Source organism: Centruroides vittatus, unplaced genomic scaffold (genome assembly GCF_030686945.1).
Source record: "Centruroides vittatus isolate TY-2023 unplaced genomic scaffold, ASM3068694v2 contig_409, whole genome shotgun sequence".
In the NCBI taxonomy this organism is placed as follows: Eukaryota; Metazoa; Arthropoda; class Arachnida; order Scorpiones; family Buthidae; genus Centruroides; species Centruroides vittatus.
Genome location: NW_027122221.1, coordinates 143731 through 164526, shown reverse-complemented (window position 1 = coordinate 164526; position 20796 = coordinate 143731). Strand labels below are relative to the sequence as shown.

Below are 20796 nucleotides of genomic sequence, written 5' to 3'. Positions count from 1 at the left end.
AAGGAAGAGTACTCAAAGTACTTTACAAGGATGTCACTAAAAGAATAATATATCAAGGTTTGACTGATAAATACTGTATATATTTCAGTTTTTTATCACCAGAGGTATTAGTTGTATTTTTACTGCCAATTTCATTCTAAATTGTATTGTCATTATATATTTTGACAGCTGACATTTCAAGGCTTATTTGTAAAAAATTTTGTTTGATTCTTTGCAATTTTTTTTTGGTGTCCCATCAAATATGGAAAATCAAAAGCAGCATTTTTGGTGTATTTTACTTTTTTACTACTGAAAAGGTAAGAATACTGTTCTAGCAAGAAAAAATTATGTGACATGTATAGAGAAGATGTGTTGACAGAATAACAATGTCAAAACTGGTTCACAAAATTTCGATATTGAAGATGCACCACGTTATGGAAGATGAGCTAAAGTTGATGAAAATAAAATAAAGGTATTGATTGAAGCAAACTGCAAATATTGTTTGTTTGTTTAGTTAAGTTATGGCAATGCAACATTTGGGCCATCTGCCTAGGGGACATGTCTTCCGGGAGGTCTTTTTAAGGATAACTGGCCCCTATTCAGGCATTACAGACATGGAGAAAACTCCATGTGGCCAGCCTGTCTTGGCAAGGTGAAAACCCACAACCAAACTCCCAGTTTTCAGGGAACAGAACCGCCTGGTCACTGGTTGGTCAACTGCTGAATAATAACACGAAAAATTGCTGAGATTAAATTTGTCGAATTTAATCGTTTATGATCACTTGAAATGATCACGAAGTAGAAGAGATGAGCTGGCTCAAAGTACTTCAAAAGCTGATATTCACGAAAAAATATTATATCTATTTGGGAGATTTTAAGGAAATTGCTGTTTTTTGAGCTTCTATTAGACAATTCCACAATTGATTTGAAAGTGTACTTGCCATCAACTGGACAAATTGAATGATACCATCAAACAGAAAAGGCCAGAATTGAACAACAGAAAAGGTGTACAGTAGTGTTTTACCACGATAATGCCAGACCTCACACAAGTTTGAAACTGTTACAGCTTGCATGGGATGTGCTACCACACTCACCATATTTGCCAATTTGGCGCACTCAGATTATTACTTGTTCCAGTCTTTACAAATTTTTTTTAAATGGTAAAACATTTACTTTAAATGAGGATGTCACAAATCACTTGGATCAGATTTTTGTAAGAAAAGATCAAAACTTTTAAGAACATGGAATCATTCTGCCACCAGTAAGATGGCAACAGGTATTGGACCAAAACAGTCAACACATAATTCAATAAAATATTCATATATTATAAGAAAATTTTTCCCCATGGAAAAAAAAAAATAAAATAAAATTACTTTCTAAACAATAGTTCCATATTTTGTCATATTTATTTAAATGAACAAATTTTTAAAAAATGAAAGGCTTTGAATTGCTCAATTGAATACATAAAATTTCAACAAGGTGCAAAAAAAATTTTTTTGCCACATGTCTCATATTATTCATGGTGTAGGAATTTGTATGTTACATTTTACCCCCCTCTCAAGTTTTACTCCCCTTTCTATAATGGTGCACAGGAATTATAATAAGGATATGTTTCAAAAGTTAAGAGTTATTAGCAGGTTGGAAGCAGGCCAATCCTAGGTCAAGGATCTTAAGAATTTTACATGTAACTTTCTGTTCACAAGACTGGAAATAATTTCAAGAAACTGTAAATGTACATCAGAGAGACTAATATAGAACTGTCCAAAAGTCAACTATTCTTGATAATGACTAGTTTAATTTAATTTAAAAATTTGCTAGAAAAAGAGAGAAAGGTGTTTTGAAATTAATATAAAGAAGTTCTAGTTTACTGCACATAGAATTCTTCTTTTAAATTAAGCTTTTTTTTTCTTCTATAACTTTAAAATAAATAAAATAGAAAAATTGAATAGCAAATTATTTTCTCCAATATATAAATTACTGCAATATGATCCTGAATAATTATATTATAGAATGTCACATCTGTAATCAGTTTATCTTTTATTCATTGAATTGATTCATCTAATAATTCCAGAGTGTATTTCATTTCCAACAATCAGTAATATACTTGACAAGCTTTTTAATATAAGAAAGATTCCATTATGTGGAATTCCTACTTTTTAGTAGTGGAATCATTTTATGAATACACACAAAAATAAATTATTTACATTGTGAAATAACTATTAAATTTCAAAAATTATTCAAAATTTGTTAATTATTAAGAAAAACATCATTAGTTTCTTTATTTTTACTCTCCATAAGGTTAAACCAAAATTGTTGTAAATTGAATTATTTGAGTTTTGAGATCATTAAATGCAGATTGGATAAAATGCAACAGACTGACTCAATAACAATGATCAAGTATACACTAATATATTGATGGTTTGGTTTGGTGGGATACAGCAATGCAACAGATTGCCAAGGGGTGATGCCTTCCAGGACTTTCTATGGAAAACTAGTTCCTATTTAGGTGTACAGTAGACTCCCATATAATGCACCGAAAATTTTGCAACTAGAACTCATACAGCGTGATAAACAGTCCCGTATAATGCATAAGATAAATTTCATGTTTTCATATAGTTTCAATTTTTTGATCAGAAAAGTGAAAATAAATACTTACCAGTAGGGTTTCCTGGGATCCCGGAATAAAATTAATTATTTTTAAGATATACAAAATATCTTGAAATCAAATGATATAATGATTTTTCATTTTTTAAAGTAATTTAATCCTTTTGCAACCTCCAAAATCATATTAATAATGCTGTGTAAGATATATATTAAAAATTGCCTTTGAATTATGTAGAAATTTTCACAAATAGAAAAAATTTATTAAAGTTTGCTGGAAACTACATACAACAGCAGCAACAATAAAAATGCTTTGAACTGAGTTGAAAATTTAAAAACATGAACTTAAAAGGAGATTTTCATGATTTAAATAGAACATAGTACAAAATATTATTGTAAATTTTTATAATAAGATTTTAAAAAGAAAACATGGTCAATACTCCCATCACTCAATCTGACTCTTATTTTAGTAATGAAAAGTCCCGCTACCAAGAATGTTCTTTCTGATTCAATTGATGTGAGTGGTATTGCATTTAATGCATTTAAGAGAAAACAGATGTTATGTGTTTTTCCACCTGTAGCCTGGAAGATTTCTAGTTCATTTGAGATTGTAGTACTTCTTTTGCTCTCTAGTATTCTTGATTTGTCTGCCTCGGCTGCTTTAATAGTGGCATCAAACTTATAGCCCGATAATTCGGTAATTCGTTTGGCTTTAATAATTATGTTTAAATAAAAACTTCATACTTGCAGACTTCATACTCGTTTGTATCCTTGCCCAATTTGCACAACCTGGTGTTACGCAGTTATTGAAGCTACTGGGCATGGTTAAAAATTAAGACAGTGTAAGCACAATTATTCCAGATATTACAGGTAAAGAATTTTGAGTGTCTTGCCACAAATAAGCTAAATATTGATTATTGACCATTTGTGACACGCCATAACGAGGAAAAATTAAAAAAACTAATAAGTACGTTTAAAATTAATAAATACAAATGTATTCTGACATAAACAACATTACTAACCCGATATATTATAAGACTAGACACCAACCAAATGCCGAAACTATCAGGCTAGTTTAAGACTAATTACTAAATGACTTACGTACCAATTTGGCTCTAGAGGTAAGCGTTAGGCGCCATCTCATATTAACATTAATAATTATAATTTAATTAATTAATTAAAATAATTTAGAACTGCTGGGAGGAAGAGGAAAAAAAAAAAAAAACTTGGCCTGGAGCAGGACTCGAACCCACAACTCCTGCTTATCGTGCAGATATGTTGCAAGTTACACTATCTGGACCTCCAGTCTGGATAGTGTAACTGTCCTTAAATTAGCCCGATAGAGTTTCGGCATTTGGTTGGTGTCTAGTCTTATAATATATTGAGTTTAGCGATGTTGTTTATATATATTACACTTTGCTGGGGCTTACGATGGCTGGTTGAGTGCCTTATGAGGACATGGGCAATGAATGTGTCCCCAACCGATGTAATAACCATCGATGATTATAATGTTACTTTATATATGCTGGAAGGGAAGATCGGACTGGAGGTCTGGATAGCGTAACTGGCAATGCCTCTGCACGGTAAGCAGGAGTTGTGGGTTTGAGTCCTGCTCCAGGCTGATTTTTTCTCCCAGCAGTTCTAAATTATTTTAATTAATTAATTAAATTATAATTATTAATACGAGATGGCGCCTAACGCTTACCTCTAGAGCCAAATTGGTACGTTATTCATTTAGTAATTAGCCTTAAACTAGCCCGATAGTGTTTCGGCATTTGGTTGGTGTCTAGTCTTGTATTCTGACAGTTTATGAGTTAGTTAATTATATTTTCTATTGGCAAAATTTCCACAACCTTAACAAAAAATAAGAAAAAAGTGAACTTTTAAGAAATTTGTGGGAGTTTCCGGGATGAGAAGAATTTCCTGGGATAAAAAAACAACCAGGATCCTGTTTGAGAAACCCTACTTACCAGTTATTTATACAGTAGAACCTCGATTATCTGGACTAATTGGGGATGAAGGTAGTCTGGATAAGGAAAAATCCAGATAATCGAAAAAAATAATAATTGACAGTGAAAGACATGTACAGTATAGTACAGGAGGGTCTAATGATGTGTTCACTTGTTTATAATCGATCAGCGCCGCCATAACTTATCCGTTACAATTCCCAGACACGCACCTGTTATCAAAGAGTTGACCGTTACGATTTGACCGTTACGAGATTGACGGTTGCGATTTGCGCTGATCGATTATAAACAAGTGAACACATCATTAGACCCTCCTGTACATACAGTGTGAATAATTTTTATTTGTCTAGATTTACATATAGCTTCAATAGTAAATTATTTTTTATTAAGAAATTCAATTATCGATTTTTGTTTAAAGCTAGCTGTTCTTTTTGAAGCTCCTAAATCGCAAATACTTTTAAGATATATAAGTTATCCTGAGTTACACTCTTCTTGGCTCTCAAACCACTTCATGGCAACATCTAAACACTGAAAAGCTTCAGAATGTGTAGGACTAATCTCTCTTACTTCGCAAATCTCTTCTTCGTCTTCTTGATCTTGTTCATCTGAGGCAGATATTTCTTTAATTATTTCCTCATCATTCAAAATTTGGAATCCAGGATCATTCACATCGCAATTTAACCACTTGGTTACATCATCTTCGTCACATTTAGCACATATTGAAATTTGTGCTATTGCTTCCACAATGTCTCCTATACCACTTTCTACTGTGTTACTGGAATTTACTAATGGTCTTTTCAAAATTTTGTTCCATGATTTTCTCAAAGTTGATACATCTATAGAATTCCAACTCTCTGCTGCCATGCAGCAACAGTCTTTTAAATCTATTTTCTTATGGAAGCTGATAACTGTTTCTTTGTCATTTTCGTCTGCTAGCAATAATTGTCGAAGCATCTGTTTTCTATACAAGCATTTTAATGTTTCTGTCACACCCTGATCCATCGATTGTATTATTGACGTGACATTTGGTGAAAGAAATTTTACCGTAAACATTTCATCAATCTGGTTTAAACATTCCATAGGGTAGATGTACCAGTTTTGGCCAGTGTACCAGTTCTGGCCAGAAAACAAATTTAACTTAAAAATATAATCACCACATATTCAAATCTGTCCAATGAAACAAACTTTTATTGTTAACTGTTCACACAGTTAACAATAAAAGTTTGTTTCATTTGTGATTATATTTTTAAGTTAAATTTGTTTTCTGGCCAGAACTGGTACTACACTGGCCAAAACTGGTACATCTACCCTAGATGAGTGGGACAGTGCATTGTCTAGTAATAATAATGTTTTTCCTCTTTTATCTATGGAGTTTTGATATTTTTTCAGTTCTGGAATGAATTGCTTTTCATACCATTGTTTAAAAATTTTTTCATTCATCCAGGCTTTTTTCTGATGGGTCATATTCAACTGGAAGACTTCTGATATTTTTAAAGCATCTGGGGTTCTTTGATTTTCCAATGACAAGCAGTGGGAGTCTGTTCAGGTGAACTAAATAAAAAATATTATTTCTGATCTGTAAGACTAAATATCTGTATCCGTAATTCCAGTATAATAAGTCCTGTTAATTGATAAAAAAGTACTCGTATACAAGATAAATTTTAAAGTGGGAGTTTGTGTCTGCGTGCTGCATTGGCACACACCATAATGGTGACACGTTCTTTACTAGTTTTGTACCCTAGTGCAGTATTTTCACTCCTTGATGCTACAGATTTGTTGGGTAGTTTCTTCCAATTTAAACCGGTCTCATCAGCATTGTAAATAAATTCTTCATCGAATCCTTCCTTCTCCACAAACACCTTCAATATGTCAATGAAAGTGTTTGCAGAAAGTATGTCAGCAGAAAGCTTTTCCCTGTGAACTTCAAGTTCCCTAATACCATGTCGTCCTTTGAATTTTTCAAGCCAGCCCGAACTTGCTTTGAAGGTGGGATCTCCATTTAATCTTGTATTCAAAAATATTGTTTTTACACACAATAATGGACCAGATATTGGCTGTCCAGATGATCATCTTTGTATGAACCACATAAACATACACTCTTCAACTTCTTCATTTCCTGATTTTTTCACAACTTGATGTTCCATCTTCTGACATTAAACAATTAGTAAACTTCATAATTTTTTCACTTTGTTTTTTTATATCTGAGATCATCGACATTCCAACAATATATTTATTAGATAAAGAATGTCCAGACTCATTGCGTTTCAAAGCATTGTTATATCCAATTTGTCTTTTAATGCTAATACAACACGTTTTTTTTAAATGACATATCGGTAATACAGTATTAAAAATAAATATTTAAATCGTGATCAAATTTTCAAGAAACAAACGTTCGTATTGAATTTGGACTATACTACTGACCAGCACTAACAGACTGCCTATTGTTTAAAGTATCCCAAAAAAGTATTGCTGTCACTTACACATGAATCGCCACTCTCACTTACACTGCTCCAAATGTTTTGATTGATCCATAACCAGCAGTTCGTGTAACAATGCGTATTTTATCACCACAGAATGTCCAGACAGATCAGTGCCATAGACAGTGCCCGGACAAGACCTAAATTTGATGTGGGCAAGGTACATTTTGCAAGGCCCTCTGGTGGCGCAAGAAGACGGATTTTATAAAATAAAAAGCAGTTGAAACTGTCAAATTTTTATTCAATTTTTATTTATCGTTTTATGACGAGTAAAATTTTTTCGTTCTGTTCACGGCTTTTAAGTAATGCATAAACCTTTGAGGTGGGAGGCCGTAGGCGATGGCCCACATTACCCATGCCTTACGCCACTCTTGGCCATAGAAATGATGTAATTTGAATATAAATTATTTATAGATATGTATGTCAAGTTATATTTTTATTATGACGCAAAATATATTAAAAGGTTTACAACCACTGTGCTAGGTGAGATGTTGCTGGAACAAAAAAAGTTATGCATTCCATCATGTACATAGTGTCACAATTCGCCAAGTGCAAATCAGCAAATTCATAGAATTTTTGTTTAGTTTGAACAATTCGGATAATTGAGGTTCTACTGTATACAAACAGTGAAGCTAACAGTTTAAAAAAGAATTTTTTTGTTGTAAATAATCTTCAACCTCTGGTACAAAACAGTTATAAAATCAATTTTTAAACATTTCACATGTAATTCATGCATTTTTATTAGCTCTCTAGTGAACAGTCTATGTTTTTCATTACACATGAATGTAATGTACAATTAATTAACATTGGCTTAGTTATATGTTCTCCAGCTGCATTAGAACACAAAAGTAAAGTTATCCTGTCTTCTGATGCCTTGAAACCAGAAGCAGAAGTCTCATCTTTCGCAATATATGTTCTGTTGGGCATTTTTTTCCAATACAAAGCAAACTCATCACTGTAGACTTGACTTAAATAGAGATTGTTTTGCTATATAAGTGCCTTCTATAATTTTGGAAAAATGTTTGGGAAATCTTTGACCCTTTGCATAACAGTTAAAATTTAGAGACATGTTTGAACTTGCATAAATTGGTCCAATAATGTGTGTCACCTATAATGTGCACCTACAACGCGGAACGTATCCCCCACATTGTATAGGAGTCTACTGTATATAAACAAAGAAAATCTGGAAATTTACATCACCATCCTGTTGGAGAAGTACGCACTGCAATCAAATACCAGTGTTCAGTGAATTTATCCTCTTGGCAACCTTCAATTGATAGATGGCATAATATGATGTAATTTTAAACATTCCAGTATTTTAGAAAAATTTTCAAAGTAAACAATAATTCTCAAATGGAGAATAATGCAAGAGTACAAAGAAGCAAAAAAATTAAATTTCTTAAAATAATACAGGAAAACTTTGAGAAATCAATTTATTACACAGCAATTTATTGAGTATCCCTATCTTATAAATATAATTAGGCTGCAATTTGAAAAAATTATAGACCTATAAACTCCCACTGTCATCTGTCTGTCTTTCCTTAATCTCAAGAATGGAGTTAGTTAGATGAAATCTGAGACCAGATATGGAAACCTTAGGGGCAGGATGCCCTAATTAACTGTACACAAACTTCTGATCCAAACTGGAAGTCGTTATTTTAATTCAAAACTTTTCCCCTGAAAGCAGTTAATAGACAACTGGCACTACTCTATTGTTAAAGGGGGCACGACTACAGTACTAATTTAAGGTGGAGAGCATATATTTCAAATTAAATTAATTAAAAATTGCAGCTCAGCTTTGGGACAATGTCATAACAAATAATTGCTTGTTATTCTTTTACTCTTTTCCCATCATTCTCATTTGGTTATTACATTTACAGCAGTACCATCTTAAATACATTTTTGTTGAACATATTTTGAATAAAAAATTCATATCTACTTGTACAAAATGTCATAAAAATGTTTCAAAGCCATTATATTTCATCCAAATGCAACATTAGAATTTGTTATGCTAGAATATACTACATAAGAGTGGCTGTGACCATGGTTACAGTGCTCTTGGTAGCAACGATGGGTACTATTGACCATTATTTTGGTTTAAGTCAAAACATTGAAGCCTGTACCAAGTGTGATGCAGTATTGTCACTTTAAAATCTATTTTTTCCTTCTAAATTTAGATTGTTTTGTTTGCCCCTAGATTTGAGATTTAGGCAATTAGATAACCGATATAAATCTAGATTGTTTCATTTCAAATTTAGCTATTTTCTAGATTTTATTTAATTATTCTAAAGAAGGTAAGATTAGAGTTTAAACTGGTAAGTGTAATACTTGTAATAAGTGTAAAACCCTCAATATAACAATATTTTTATGATCTAAGTACCAGCCAGGTCCTGAAGGGCTTTACTCAGCCATATGATTGATTGATTATAGTGTACTCATGTCAGTCTGATCCTTACCATACTCAGTATGTTGATTTTTTTGGACAATGTTTTTTTCTTTTGCAGAATATTAGCAGTGTTCTTGTTTTATTATTATTATTATAGTTTGTTTATGAAATTTCAACTTGTGAAAATATTTACAATGAAAGAGTACATTTTGACCTTTGCTGTGTTATGAACCACATTGTTGAAGTTAAAATCCTTCTAAGAGGTAATAAGGAGCTAATAATTGTGGGAAGAGAGAGAAGTGTTGCATTTACCCAACAAAAATAGACAAAGAAAACATGCCAGTATGTAAAAGACTGATATGTAGAAACTGCACCATTAGGGATGTGTACAAATTGTGCACTATATCAATCATTCTGGGTAACAAAAGTATATCAGCATGAACTCATCTTTTATTTGTTATGTTGTAGACAACAACCTTAGATACTGAAGCCATGGGCCTGAAGAGGAATTGGAAAATTACCAATCCAAAATGCATTATTAAATAGGCAAATAAAGTGAACTGTTTTAATCTTGGTCTCTGTTAATTGCAGATAATTAAAACTTTCCTTTCTTTTGCACACTTTTACACAATGAGCTAGAATATTCTAACTTGATGCCTTTACACAATACAAATGCCACACTCCTTGACTAAAAGGAAAATGATGGATGTATATTCAACTTTCTTCCAACATGGCATTGCTACAGTCACTCTATATTTTAGCCACTGTAGTATATTTTAGCTTGTTGGCTAGAACAGTGTGTCTCAAATATTAAATATTTTTTAGTTTTGAATATGATCTTTTTTAAAATTTTATTTATCTTTTGCTTTTTACTGCCAGCCAACTAAGAGAGAAGTTATGTCAATTGTTACAAATTTGTGGCATCAGTGTACATCCCTCACAAAAGTTGCATGCATCTATGTGTAAGCCGATGTACCAACTCTTTGGAGCTTCTGTAAACATTGGGGCTTACCAGCTTAAAGAATATCAACTCTTTATGTATTGATTCAAATAGTTATTTTGTGTCTTGGTAAGTTTAATTTTCATATTATCAAAATTTTTTTATCAGCCACAATTTATTTTAAATTTTAGACATTTTTATTTTAAAAATTATGGCATGTCACAGGAAGCCTATTAAGAACAGTTTCACATATCCAGAAAGGTTGAAAAACAGTGTTAGAACAACAAAAATTTGTGTAAATTTAAAATCTTTATTGGGATGAAATCCCAATAAAGAGTAATACAGTTATTCATTTTACATAATAAAATTGGAAACATAATTTATTAAAAAAATATATTGCAGTAGCAGAACAATCTTAGTATTTTTCTACACTTTTCAAGCCTCTTTGCTTAAATGTATGCAAATTTTTCATTGTTATTTCAAGTTTATTTCTCATTTTATTTTCACTGCAGAATCTATTAAACTGCACAATCATTATTTCCACAAATAGGTAGAAGCATACATTGCTAAATTATCTGCTTAGAATCCAGACTATTGCCATATAGCAAATAATGCCTTAATCACAGTCTTTGTTTTTACTTGTTAGTGCATTAAAAACTTAATAAATAATAGTGTGACTATATTTTTAAATGTACAATAGGCCTTAAAAATAAAAAAGTAAAAATAATGAACAAAAAATTCAAAACTCTTAAAAGCAAGGCAAGCACCAAAAATAACTATGAATATAATTGAAAAGTACCATACAGGCAGCCCTCAACTTTTGCACATTTTTTAAAAATTCAACTTTTTCAATACTTTTGTCAATAATGAAAAAATTTGCTTCCATGCAGAATGCTCATACTCTACAAAGTGCAGTAGCTCGCTCTACATTCTCGGACACACATTACTTCCTACAATAGCAGACTTCTCAGAATCTTAATATTACTGTGTTGTTCCAAGCAAGAGGTCAAAACAGTTTCAGTCTTGCATTAGGGCATCAACATGTGTGTTTTTCCAATTTATTTGTTTATGTTTAAATCTGAGTTTTTCAATTATTCAAGCTAAAACTCTTAGTTTGCATGAAGATTGGAAGACTAGATTAAATAAAAATTCTAACGTGGTGTTTCAAGGAAATAATGGCTGGTTCAACAAATTTAAAATGAGATACAGTATCCAACTAACTCTTAACAACTTTATAAAGAAAACACTCAAAAACATTTAAACATACCTCGTTAACTTCATTATGCATACATATTGATAAATAAATACTTTAAAACATAGTTTTTGGTGCAAACTTTTTTACATACCTCTACTTTCAAAATTTCAACATTTGTACACACAAATAATAAACATCTCTAAGCCCGATGAGTATATAATGAATTACCAACGATTGCCTGAAATATCGAGCTATAATCCAGATAAAGCCTGATTATAGCCCAATATTTAAGGTGATCGTTGGTAATTCATATGCGCACACTTTCAAGAACCAATTATGTGCAAATGTCGAAGGCCACTTGTATTAGCAAAGTACTAAATTGATGCACCTTAAAATGAGACACTTTTATCTAAAATTTTCTCACTTATATTAGACAATAAATAAGGAATTACATAACTATTTCTTCTTCAGTAGTCTATTTATTAAAAAATTTGAGCAAATTCTTAAAAGTTTTATTTTAGGATATGCAATATTTTAAGTTCACGGCTAAAAGAATTTTAATAAATTCAAAAATATCTGAAGTCGGATTACATAAAAATATAATAATCTAGACTAGAGGTGGGAATCTTTTTTGTTTTATTTAATGAGAAGGCCATATTCTATATCAAAAGAACCTCATAACATTTCATGTATTGCAAATTGCCTAAATATATACATTCATTGTACTTGATAAGGATTGTTATTAAAAAATAAAACAGAAAATGTACTTACATGACTCAAAACTCATGACAATTAAACTTATTTTACATTTTGTCAAACTTTACTAAAGACCACGAAAGGCCAAAGCTCATTGCCTTTAATTTAGATGCTAACAATAATACAATAAAAAAAAATTTATTGTTTAAGTACACACACTGATAGAAAATGCATGTATTTAATCTGATATCAATAAAAAATAAACTTCTCTTTGTATATGATAAATAAGTTTTATTCTGGCATAAAATTTTATCATGCAAAATACAGGGCTAGTCAAAAATCACTTAATACCCTTATAAAATCAGTTGTACAGGTACAAGAGGAATTTTGGCATGATAGAAACATGTTATACTGCCCAGTTAACAAACACAAAGATAGTAACTCTAAGCAAGATAAAGAACAGTAAAATAAATATTACGAAAAAATTGAATCTGATAGATACCATGCATTTTTTTACAAAAGGCCAAAATAATTTGCAGCATTAAACTTTGAACTCATTGCCCGGCGAAGCAGCTTTAATAAGGTGACATGCAAACCAACGATACGGTCCATTTCACACGAAAAAGAAAAAAGTGGGCCAAGTCACCGACTCGCTCATCCAGCCATATTAAAGCCACTCTACTAGGCAATACACCCTTTATTTCGTCATCACAAGCTCTTAAAGACTGTTTCTTCATTCAATAGAAATTATACCAAACTTTTTGGAAGTTAGTTAGTTAGTTTGTTAATTTACAGCAATGCAACATTCGGGCTAAGGGGGAATGCCTTTCAGGTGGTCTTTTGAAAGGTAACCAGCCCCTATTTAGGCATTACAGACGTGGAGAAAACCCGGAAAACTCCATGCGACCAGCCCGTCCCACCCGGGCGCAAACCCACGACCGAACTCCCAGTATTCGGGGAACAAGAACTGCCCGGCCACCATCGAGCCAAGCAGTTCTCATTCTCACGCACAAGCTTAACTATTCCAAATCAACGTAATATTTAATTATTATTATTCTTTTTGCCCAGGTATAGAACTAAACAAAAAATAAATAAATACATCCTCTTTCATTTAAGAAAAAAGTCAGAAAGATGTCTATACATTTTTAAAAACTTTCTTAATTCAAATTTAAAATCGACGTATAAGAAAACATTTAAAATATTAAACATTAAATAACGGAAAATTGCAACACGCATAGGCCTATATTCTTTATCGTCAATTCGACTAATAATTTAATTTATAGATGGGAATTTTCACCTTTATAATAAATATTACGTCCATTATAATACAACGTAGTTATTTTCTTAATAAATTGGTGAAAAATTCCTTTAATAAGCAACTTAATCGAAACGTATTGTAGTAATTTATCACCTTTATATAAGTTAGTGATTTAGATAAGGTTACTTTACATTTCAATAAAATAAAATGGTTCTAACCTGATATGGAATCTCGATTAAATATATTGCGTAAGAAATTCTTAAATTTACGCTTTCTTATAACGAATCGTTTAAAGTACGAAAAATCTTTGTTTTAGCCTAATTATTTAAGATGTTTACTTTCACGTTTCTTTATCGTCAGTGCTGCCCTCGCGCGAATGTTCGCTTTGCAGTCGGCGAATGTCATAACTGCAGACGATCTCTTGACGAATATAAAAACGAGACTTTTAACGAAAATTCTACGTATTAATAACGTATTTTACTTTCAATTAATTAATATATAAGAATTGAGAAAGTATTCGGTGGTTAAAAATATTCCGGACGAAGTTAGGGGGTGGAGTGTCGTTTGGTTATAATTCGATGTGTCGTCTGCAGTTTCCGTACGATGTATTATACTTTTCATTTAAATAAAACGAATTTTATTAAGATTTTATACCAGGTCTGCGAGTAAATTGTAAGAAAATGGTTCGTGACAGACTTGCCGAATTAAAAGCTGTAAGTTTATTATAATAAATGACAAAGTAATTGTAAAATGAATAAGTGGTTAATGACTGAAATTTAATAAGGAAAATTTTGTCTTTAAATAAGGCTAAAGTTAAATATAGATCCGTATTCGTTATACATTTATCACTTCAATTTATCATCATTCATTTCATTCAGTTGATATTTATTTATTTATTATTCGTTATAATTTAGTGTGTGGTTAATTATATTTTTATTCTACAAAATGATAAATTTTAAAATATTTATGACTCTTGTGTTCAGATTAGTATTTTATTATTATATTCATATCTGAATGTAATTTTGGATTGAATCAAAAGTAATCAAAGGAGTGTCGATAATGTTGTTGTCGTTATCAGAATTAAACAAATTTATCGGTGAGATTTTATTTTTATCGTGCACTGTTGACACCTTGTTATGGTTGTAGACTATTTTTCTATATGAGTGGGGGACAAAAAGAACCGTTGGTCTAGAAGCGACCTTTATGAAAATTTGCTTATGGATATTTTGCTGTTCTTTAATGATACTGCCACAGAATTGTCTTAGGAATGATTTACTTGCCATCCAAATGAAAAATGGGATATTACTCTTTTTGATCTGATTAAAAATAGTGTGTCAAATTTCACTAACAATACTAAATACCGAACCTGTTACCGGTGTAATTTGCGTGAAAAAAATCTTCTTTCCACAAACGTTTTCGAGCTTTCCAAACAGCTCTTCTTCAGGTAGAGAAAAAAGTTCCGACGAAACACTTCGAAAAAAGAACGTAGACATTTAAATAAAAACCGAATCTAAAAATAGATTCTAGATTTTAGATTTTAATATTAATTAAAAATAGATTTTAATTCTATCTTTGCGTTCGACGGAGAGGTCTACAAACAACAAAGAGGAGTCCCCATGGGTAGCCCAGTATCTGGGGACCTATGCGAAATGGTCGTTAGGCAACTGGAACAAAAAATACTTCCGCTGTTCCTCCCGAACATCTTACTCTATAGGAGGTATGTGGACGACATCCTCATCATGTGGAGGACAATACCTGACATCTCAAACTTCGTACAAACCGTTAACGATAATCCCTACGGCCTAACGCTGGAAATGGAACAATCTAGCAATACTGAGGTCCATTTTTTGGATATAAACATTAAAGTAGAAGGATCCGCCATCGTCACGTCGGTATACCATAAACCTTATGCCGACCCTATATACATACCGGTAGGTTCATCTGACCCATTCACCTACAAGGCTGCAGCATTTAATACTTTGATTAAAAGGGCCTTTTCCCACTCGTCCACCACGCAAGCCCTCAACACCGAATTGAATTATATCAAGAGGATAGCAGCCAAGCACGGTTACCATGGTCTGACACACCGTCTAATTGAGCGACTTCAACGCTCACAATACGCACCCACTACGCGTACGAGGACCAACACTGACCAGGATGAACGTACACGCCTCCCAGTCACCTTTAACCCATATGTTAAAGCGATATACGCTGAGATCGCTGGAAAACAACAACTACAAATAGCCTATAGAAGAGGCCCGACAATCTACGACATCCTCAGAAATGAAAAAGGCAGTCCAGTCCGTGGCAGGCTTCCTGGCGTGTACTCTATCCCGCTGAAAGATAACAGATGTAACGAGAGCCTTGTATATATCGGCTCAACCAAGCGATCTTTAAATACCAGAGTGCAAGAACATCAGGCGGACCTTCGGCACGGGCGGTACACCATGGCCCTAACCACCTTTGCATCTGATCCCGATATAGAACCGGAGTTCGACAAAGCTGACATCATCGACACTATGCCCCACCTGGACCAACTAAAATGGCGGGAAGCTATATCCATCTGTAAGGCTAACCACCGGACGACATGTATAAATCGGAAGGATGAGATTAATCTTTCTATAGCGTGGCAGGCCTTCATAAACAATGATTTATAAATAGCAACATCGGCGCACGAATGCACATGTCCACCTTAATGTTCGTTTGATATGCGAGTTCCGTAATTTTTGTTTAAACATCTGCATTCTATTTTTAGATTCGGTTTTTATTTAAATGTCTCGTTCTTTTCTCTACCTGAAGAAGAGCTGTTTGGAAAGCTCGAAAACGTTTGTGGAAAGAAGATTTTTTCATGCAAATTACACCGGTAACAGGTTCAGTATTTAGTATTTCATCCTTGGTGTCGGAGTGAAGAGTAATTTTACTTCACTAACAATAGTTGGAGTTTATAAAATACAGTGAAACCACAAGAGCCGAATTATCGGGCTAGAGTTGGCTATAATAAATAAATAATTAATAAGACAATTGTAATGACCGTCGATGGTCGTCATGTTAGCTTATATATACTGGAGGAGGCGATCGGACTGAAGGTCTGGGTAGCATAACTGGTAACGTGTCTGCACGGATAGCAGAAGTTGCTGGTTCGAGTCCCGCTTCGGGCTGATTTCTTTTCCTCCAGTTCCAAATTATTAAAATTATTTATTTAATTTAATTATAATTATTAAGTTTAGTAAGAGATGGCGCCTAACGCCAAGCTCTAGTGCCAAATTGTCTTATTAATTATTTATTTATTATAGCCAACTCTAGCCTGATAATTCGGCTCTTGTGGATGTATAGCTTTGTAACGGGTTAGTCGTTATTTATTTATACAGTGAAACCTTGCTTAACGAGCATAATTTGTTCCAGAACCTTACTTGTAATGTGAAACACTTGTTAAGTGAAACAATTTTTCCCGTAGAAATTAACGTAAAATGCAATAATGTATTTCATACCAAAAAAAAAAATAAATACTCAAATACTGTATTTACTCAGTATAAGACGAGGTTTTTATTCACTGCTTCAAAAACCTAGCTCCTATACGTGTGTGTGAAGGATTTTTTGCAATAATTTTTGTGAACCGTAGTTCATGCTGCTATTATGGCAGAGTGCTGTCGAGGTAAATGTTGCTTTTAAAGAAAATGATCTGAAAATAGCTGGTCACTTAGCAATGATTATAAATGTAGTTATTTCATATTTGTTAAATCTGTGTTTTTAATGAATATTTGTATATTCTGAATCATTAAACATAAATTTTTTCCTGTCACGTGCATTATAATCTTTTTGTTTTGCTATGTGGTTATCAGGTGCGTGGAAAAGCATTCTTCGAAAGCTGATAGCAGTCATTTGGGAGATACTGCATTTTAAATTCACTCGACAGATCAGAGGATGATGCTTTGTGGAGTAAGAGTGAAAGAGGAGAATTGTAACTAAGCTTTGGACGGCAAGTCCAAATTGACAAAAGGCGATAGCTTCAAGAAAACATGGTTGTTTGCCTTAATACATGCATTTGATGATAATTTATTTGTGATTAAACAAAATAAAATTAGAATTGTATTAATAAATCTAATTTTCTTTATTTTGATCTTTAAAGTCATGTCTTGTCCTATACCCAGATTCGAGATCGTCTTATACACGAGATTGTCTTATACACGAGTAAATACGGCATTTTATGTATAATGTTTATTCAAAGAAACTTATACAACATACATTGTTAAAGAGTGTGAATCATCATCATTTCATCTAGCATGGAATGAGCCAACCTGGAATACGAATTTGATTTGCAGAAAACAAAAAGGGGATACTATAGATTACTATCTATGGAATTTCGGGACTTTGAGTATATATCTGAACTGAGGGGACCGAGACGAGTTCAACGATACCCTACTTTTGGACCGGAGACGAAAAATAAAAAAGTTATCATACTTTTTTCTGGTGATCGCGCGATGATAGGGAGTCGCGTCGCTCTCACCACAAAGTCGGCCTCGCTATCGCAATCGGGAGTCGTGTCGCTTGCCATTAAAATTGCCTTTAGTAGATGTTTCCTCCCCCTTTGTTTACTTTGTTCAATAACTACCATGAATCAATAACTAGTGACGTTTAGCACATGGCGGCCTGCCGGCGGCTCCCCTCTGGGAGGTCAGTCGAGAGCACGAACAGTCAGAACGGCCGCCACATTTGCTGCCATAAGTAACATTCATCGAAATGGCGATTGCGCGATGATTGGAAGTCGCGTCGCTCTCTCCGCTCTCGTATCACATGTTTAACCCTACTGGAGATGACCGTAGTCCGACGTCATGGTTTGCAGACTTTACCGCAAGATGGCAGTACTAGCAACTATGGTGCCATCTTCATGGGAGCATTAAAAAAGTATGGTAAGTGAAAAAGTATGATAACTTTTTTATTTTTCATCTCCGGTCCAAAAATAGGGTACCGTTGAACTCGTCTTGGTCCCCTGAGTTCCAATATATAATCAGTCCTGAAATTCCATAGGGGGTAATCTATAGTACACCCAACAAAAATATCACAGATAATAGCACGATGGAGCAGTGCACTATCCGGGACGTCTCTTTTCCTCGTCACTCATTATGCAAAATGTTGCTTGTTAAGCGAATCATTTTTTAAAAATTTGATTTGCTTGTTATGCAAATCACTCATTATGCGAGGTGCTGTTAAGCGAGGTTCCACTGTATAGAGAAAGCATCACTGAAATATGTGTAAGTGTTTGTTTTCTAGAAATCTTATTGTTAGTATGCATGTATAGTGACAATGTATACAGTGGAACCTTGTTAATCTGAATTTCTCGTTCATCCAGATTGTGAAACAATCCTTGTTTCAGAAGTATGAAAGGTACAGAAAAATCTATAAACATGAAAAAAATTAAAGAACTCCTAAGTACATTCTTGCCAGAAGGTAATTTTGAAGCTTATAAGAAAACAAGACTATTCTGACTTCTTTTCTATGAATTGGCACTTGATGATCGTTGTTATGCATTCTGTGGGAGTGTTCTTTGAGTTTACTTAAAACCTTGTTGAGTCTTTTCTAATGTTTTAAGTGTTTCAATTATAAAAAATTGCTTCTATCCTGTTAAAAGTTCTCTCATGGCAGTTGACTTGTTAATAACTTTATCGTTTCCAACCTTGTGAGTTGTTATTCACTCAACACTTGTCTCGTCTACTATTATTTTTCTGAGTTTCGGTCGTATTCAATCTTTTGTGAAGTTTACTTTGTTGTGAAAATGACATCTAAAATAAACTGGTTATTATGGTGGAGAAGAAATTAGAAATATAAAATAAAATAACCTAAATAACACAGTTTATATAAAGAAATTTTATGGATTATCTGATTTTTTAGTCATGCAGATTGGGTCTGGTCCCATTTGAGTTGAATAAACAGGGTTCTGATGTAGTATTATTTTTAAAGAGTAACTGCCAAATAAAGGTAAGTACTAAATACTGACTAAGATACTAGGATGCAATCTAAGGATGTTGCAGATAGACAAGATTTAAATATTTTTGAAATTACCTTGCATTTTCTTCAAAGTAATTAATCTGAATTTTTACTTTTTCAAACAGGACAAACTATGTTAACTGTAACAAACAAATAATCGACACACACCAGAGAAATATACAAATAATCCTTCATTAAAACCTTTAACCAGCGTGGGGTCGATCAAATTGTGTACGCAAATGTTTTTGGTTCCCTCCCTGGGTCCATCCTCAAGCTACATTCTTTGTAACGATCCGTTAAAACAAAGACCAACCGTTTTTGGAACAAAATTTGAACTAGCAAACTTCAAATCCAACAGGAATCATGAGTGTTCCAGTTTTGAAAATTAGTCATTACGTAATGATCGTATCTTACGTAGATGGTTTATGTATCTCTATATGAATAAAATCCGTATCAGCAAGTCAGAAGTCGTAGAAAATGTGTAATGAGGTCCCCCAATTATTATAAAGATCCTTGCCATACGATCATATAAAGATGCATAAACCATCTATGTAAGATACGATCATTATGTAATGACTTTAATTTTTGAAACTGGATTGCTCATGGTTCCTGTTGGATTCGAAGTTCGCTAGTTCAAATTTCATTTCAAAAATGGCTGGTCTTTGTTTTAACGGATCGTTACAAAGAACGTAGCTTGAGGAGGGAACCAAAAACGTTTGCGCACACAATTTGATCATACCCCATGCTGGTTAAAGGTTTTAATGAAGGATTATTTAACTGTAACATTTGATGTGTTTATTTACTGTAACTTAATAGGCCTGGTAGATTTGTTTACATTAATTTTTCTATGTAGCTATGTTCTGACAGTTTGTCAGCATCTTTAGAAATAAGTGTTTTTGCTTAAAAGTGCTGGAACTAGGGTTTGGGTCCGGGACTTTTTCTAAATTTAATTGTCTCGGGTCCCGGGACTTTCGGGTTAAGACTTGAGACATGCTTGTCGAAATTGTATTGCAATAATTTAATTTTTAAAAGGTCATAATAAAGTTTATTAGCTTCCTGCACTCTGTCATTGAGAGCGCCATCTGTTAGCTTAACGAGTAATTACTTGATACTGCTACGTAACGTACTGAGTGAGTACACAATAAATACGTTCGCCGCCATATTGTTATTTTGTGACGTTTGTTTATGAGATTGTGACATTTGTGACTGTCTGTGTCAGCACTGTCAGCTCAGTCAGTCAGTCGTCAATATCACTTTATGAGGTAAAGTGCTGTGAGTGGTTGTCTTGTGTCAGTCGCAAAATACGGATTTTGTT

General features: G+C 33.1%; 2 protein-coding genes across 2 annotated transcripts in view; one reads left to right on the top strand and one right to left on the bottom strand.

Moving 5' to 3' along the window:
* Positions 1–13882, bottom strand: part of LOC136976599 (GTP-binding nuclear protein Ran-like) — a 31704-nt gene extending 17822 nt beyond the window's left edge. The window contains exon 1 of the mRNA XM_067271929.1: positions 13718–13882. The gene's annotated coding sequence lies outside the window, so the exon portion shown is untranslated. The remainder of the gene's footprint in view (positions 1–13717) is intronic.
* A 30-nt stretch (positions 13883–13912) lies between these two features.
* Positions 13913–20796, top strand: part of LOC136976598 (syntaxin-like) — a 65705-nt gene continuing 58821 nt past the window's right edge. Inside the window, exon 1 of the mRNA XM_067271928.1 lies at positions 13913–14212. Coding sequence (XP_067128029.1) covers positions 14180–14212 — 33 coding nt within the window. The 5' untranslated portion in view covers positions 13913–14179. The remainder of the gene's footprint in view (positions 14213–20796) is intronic.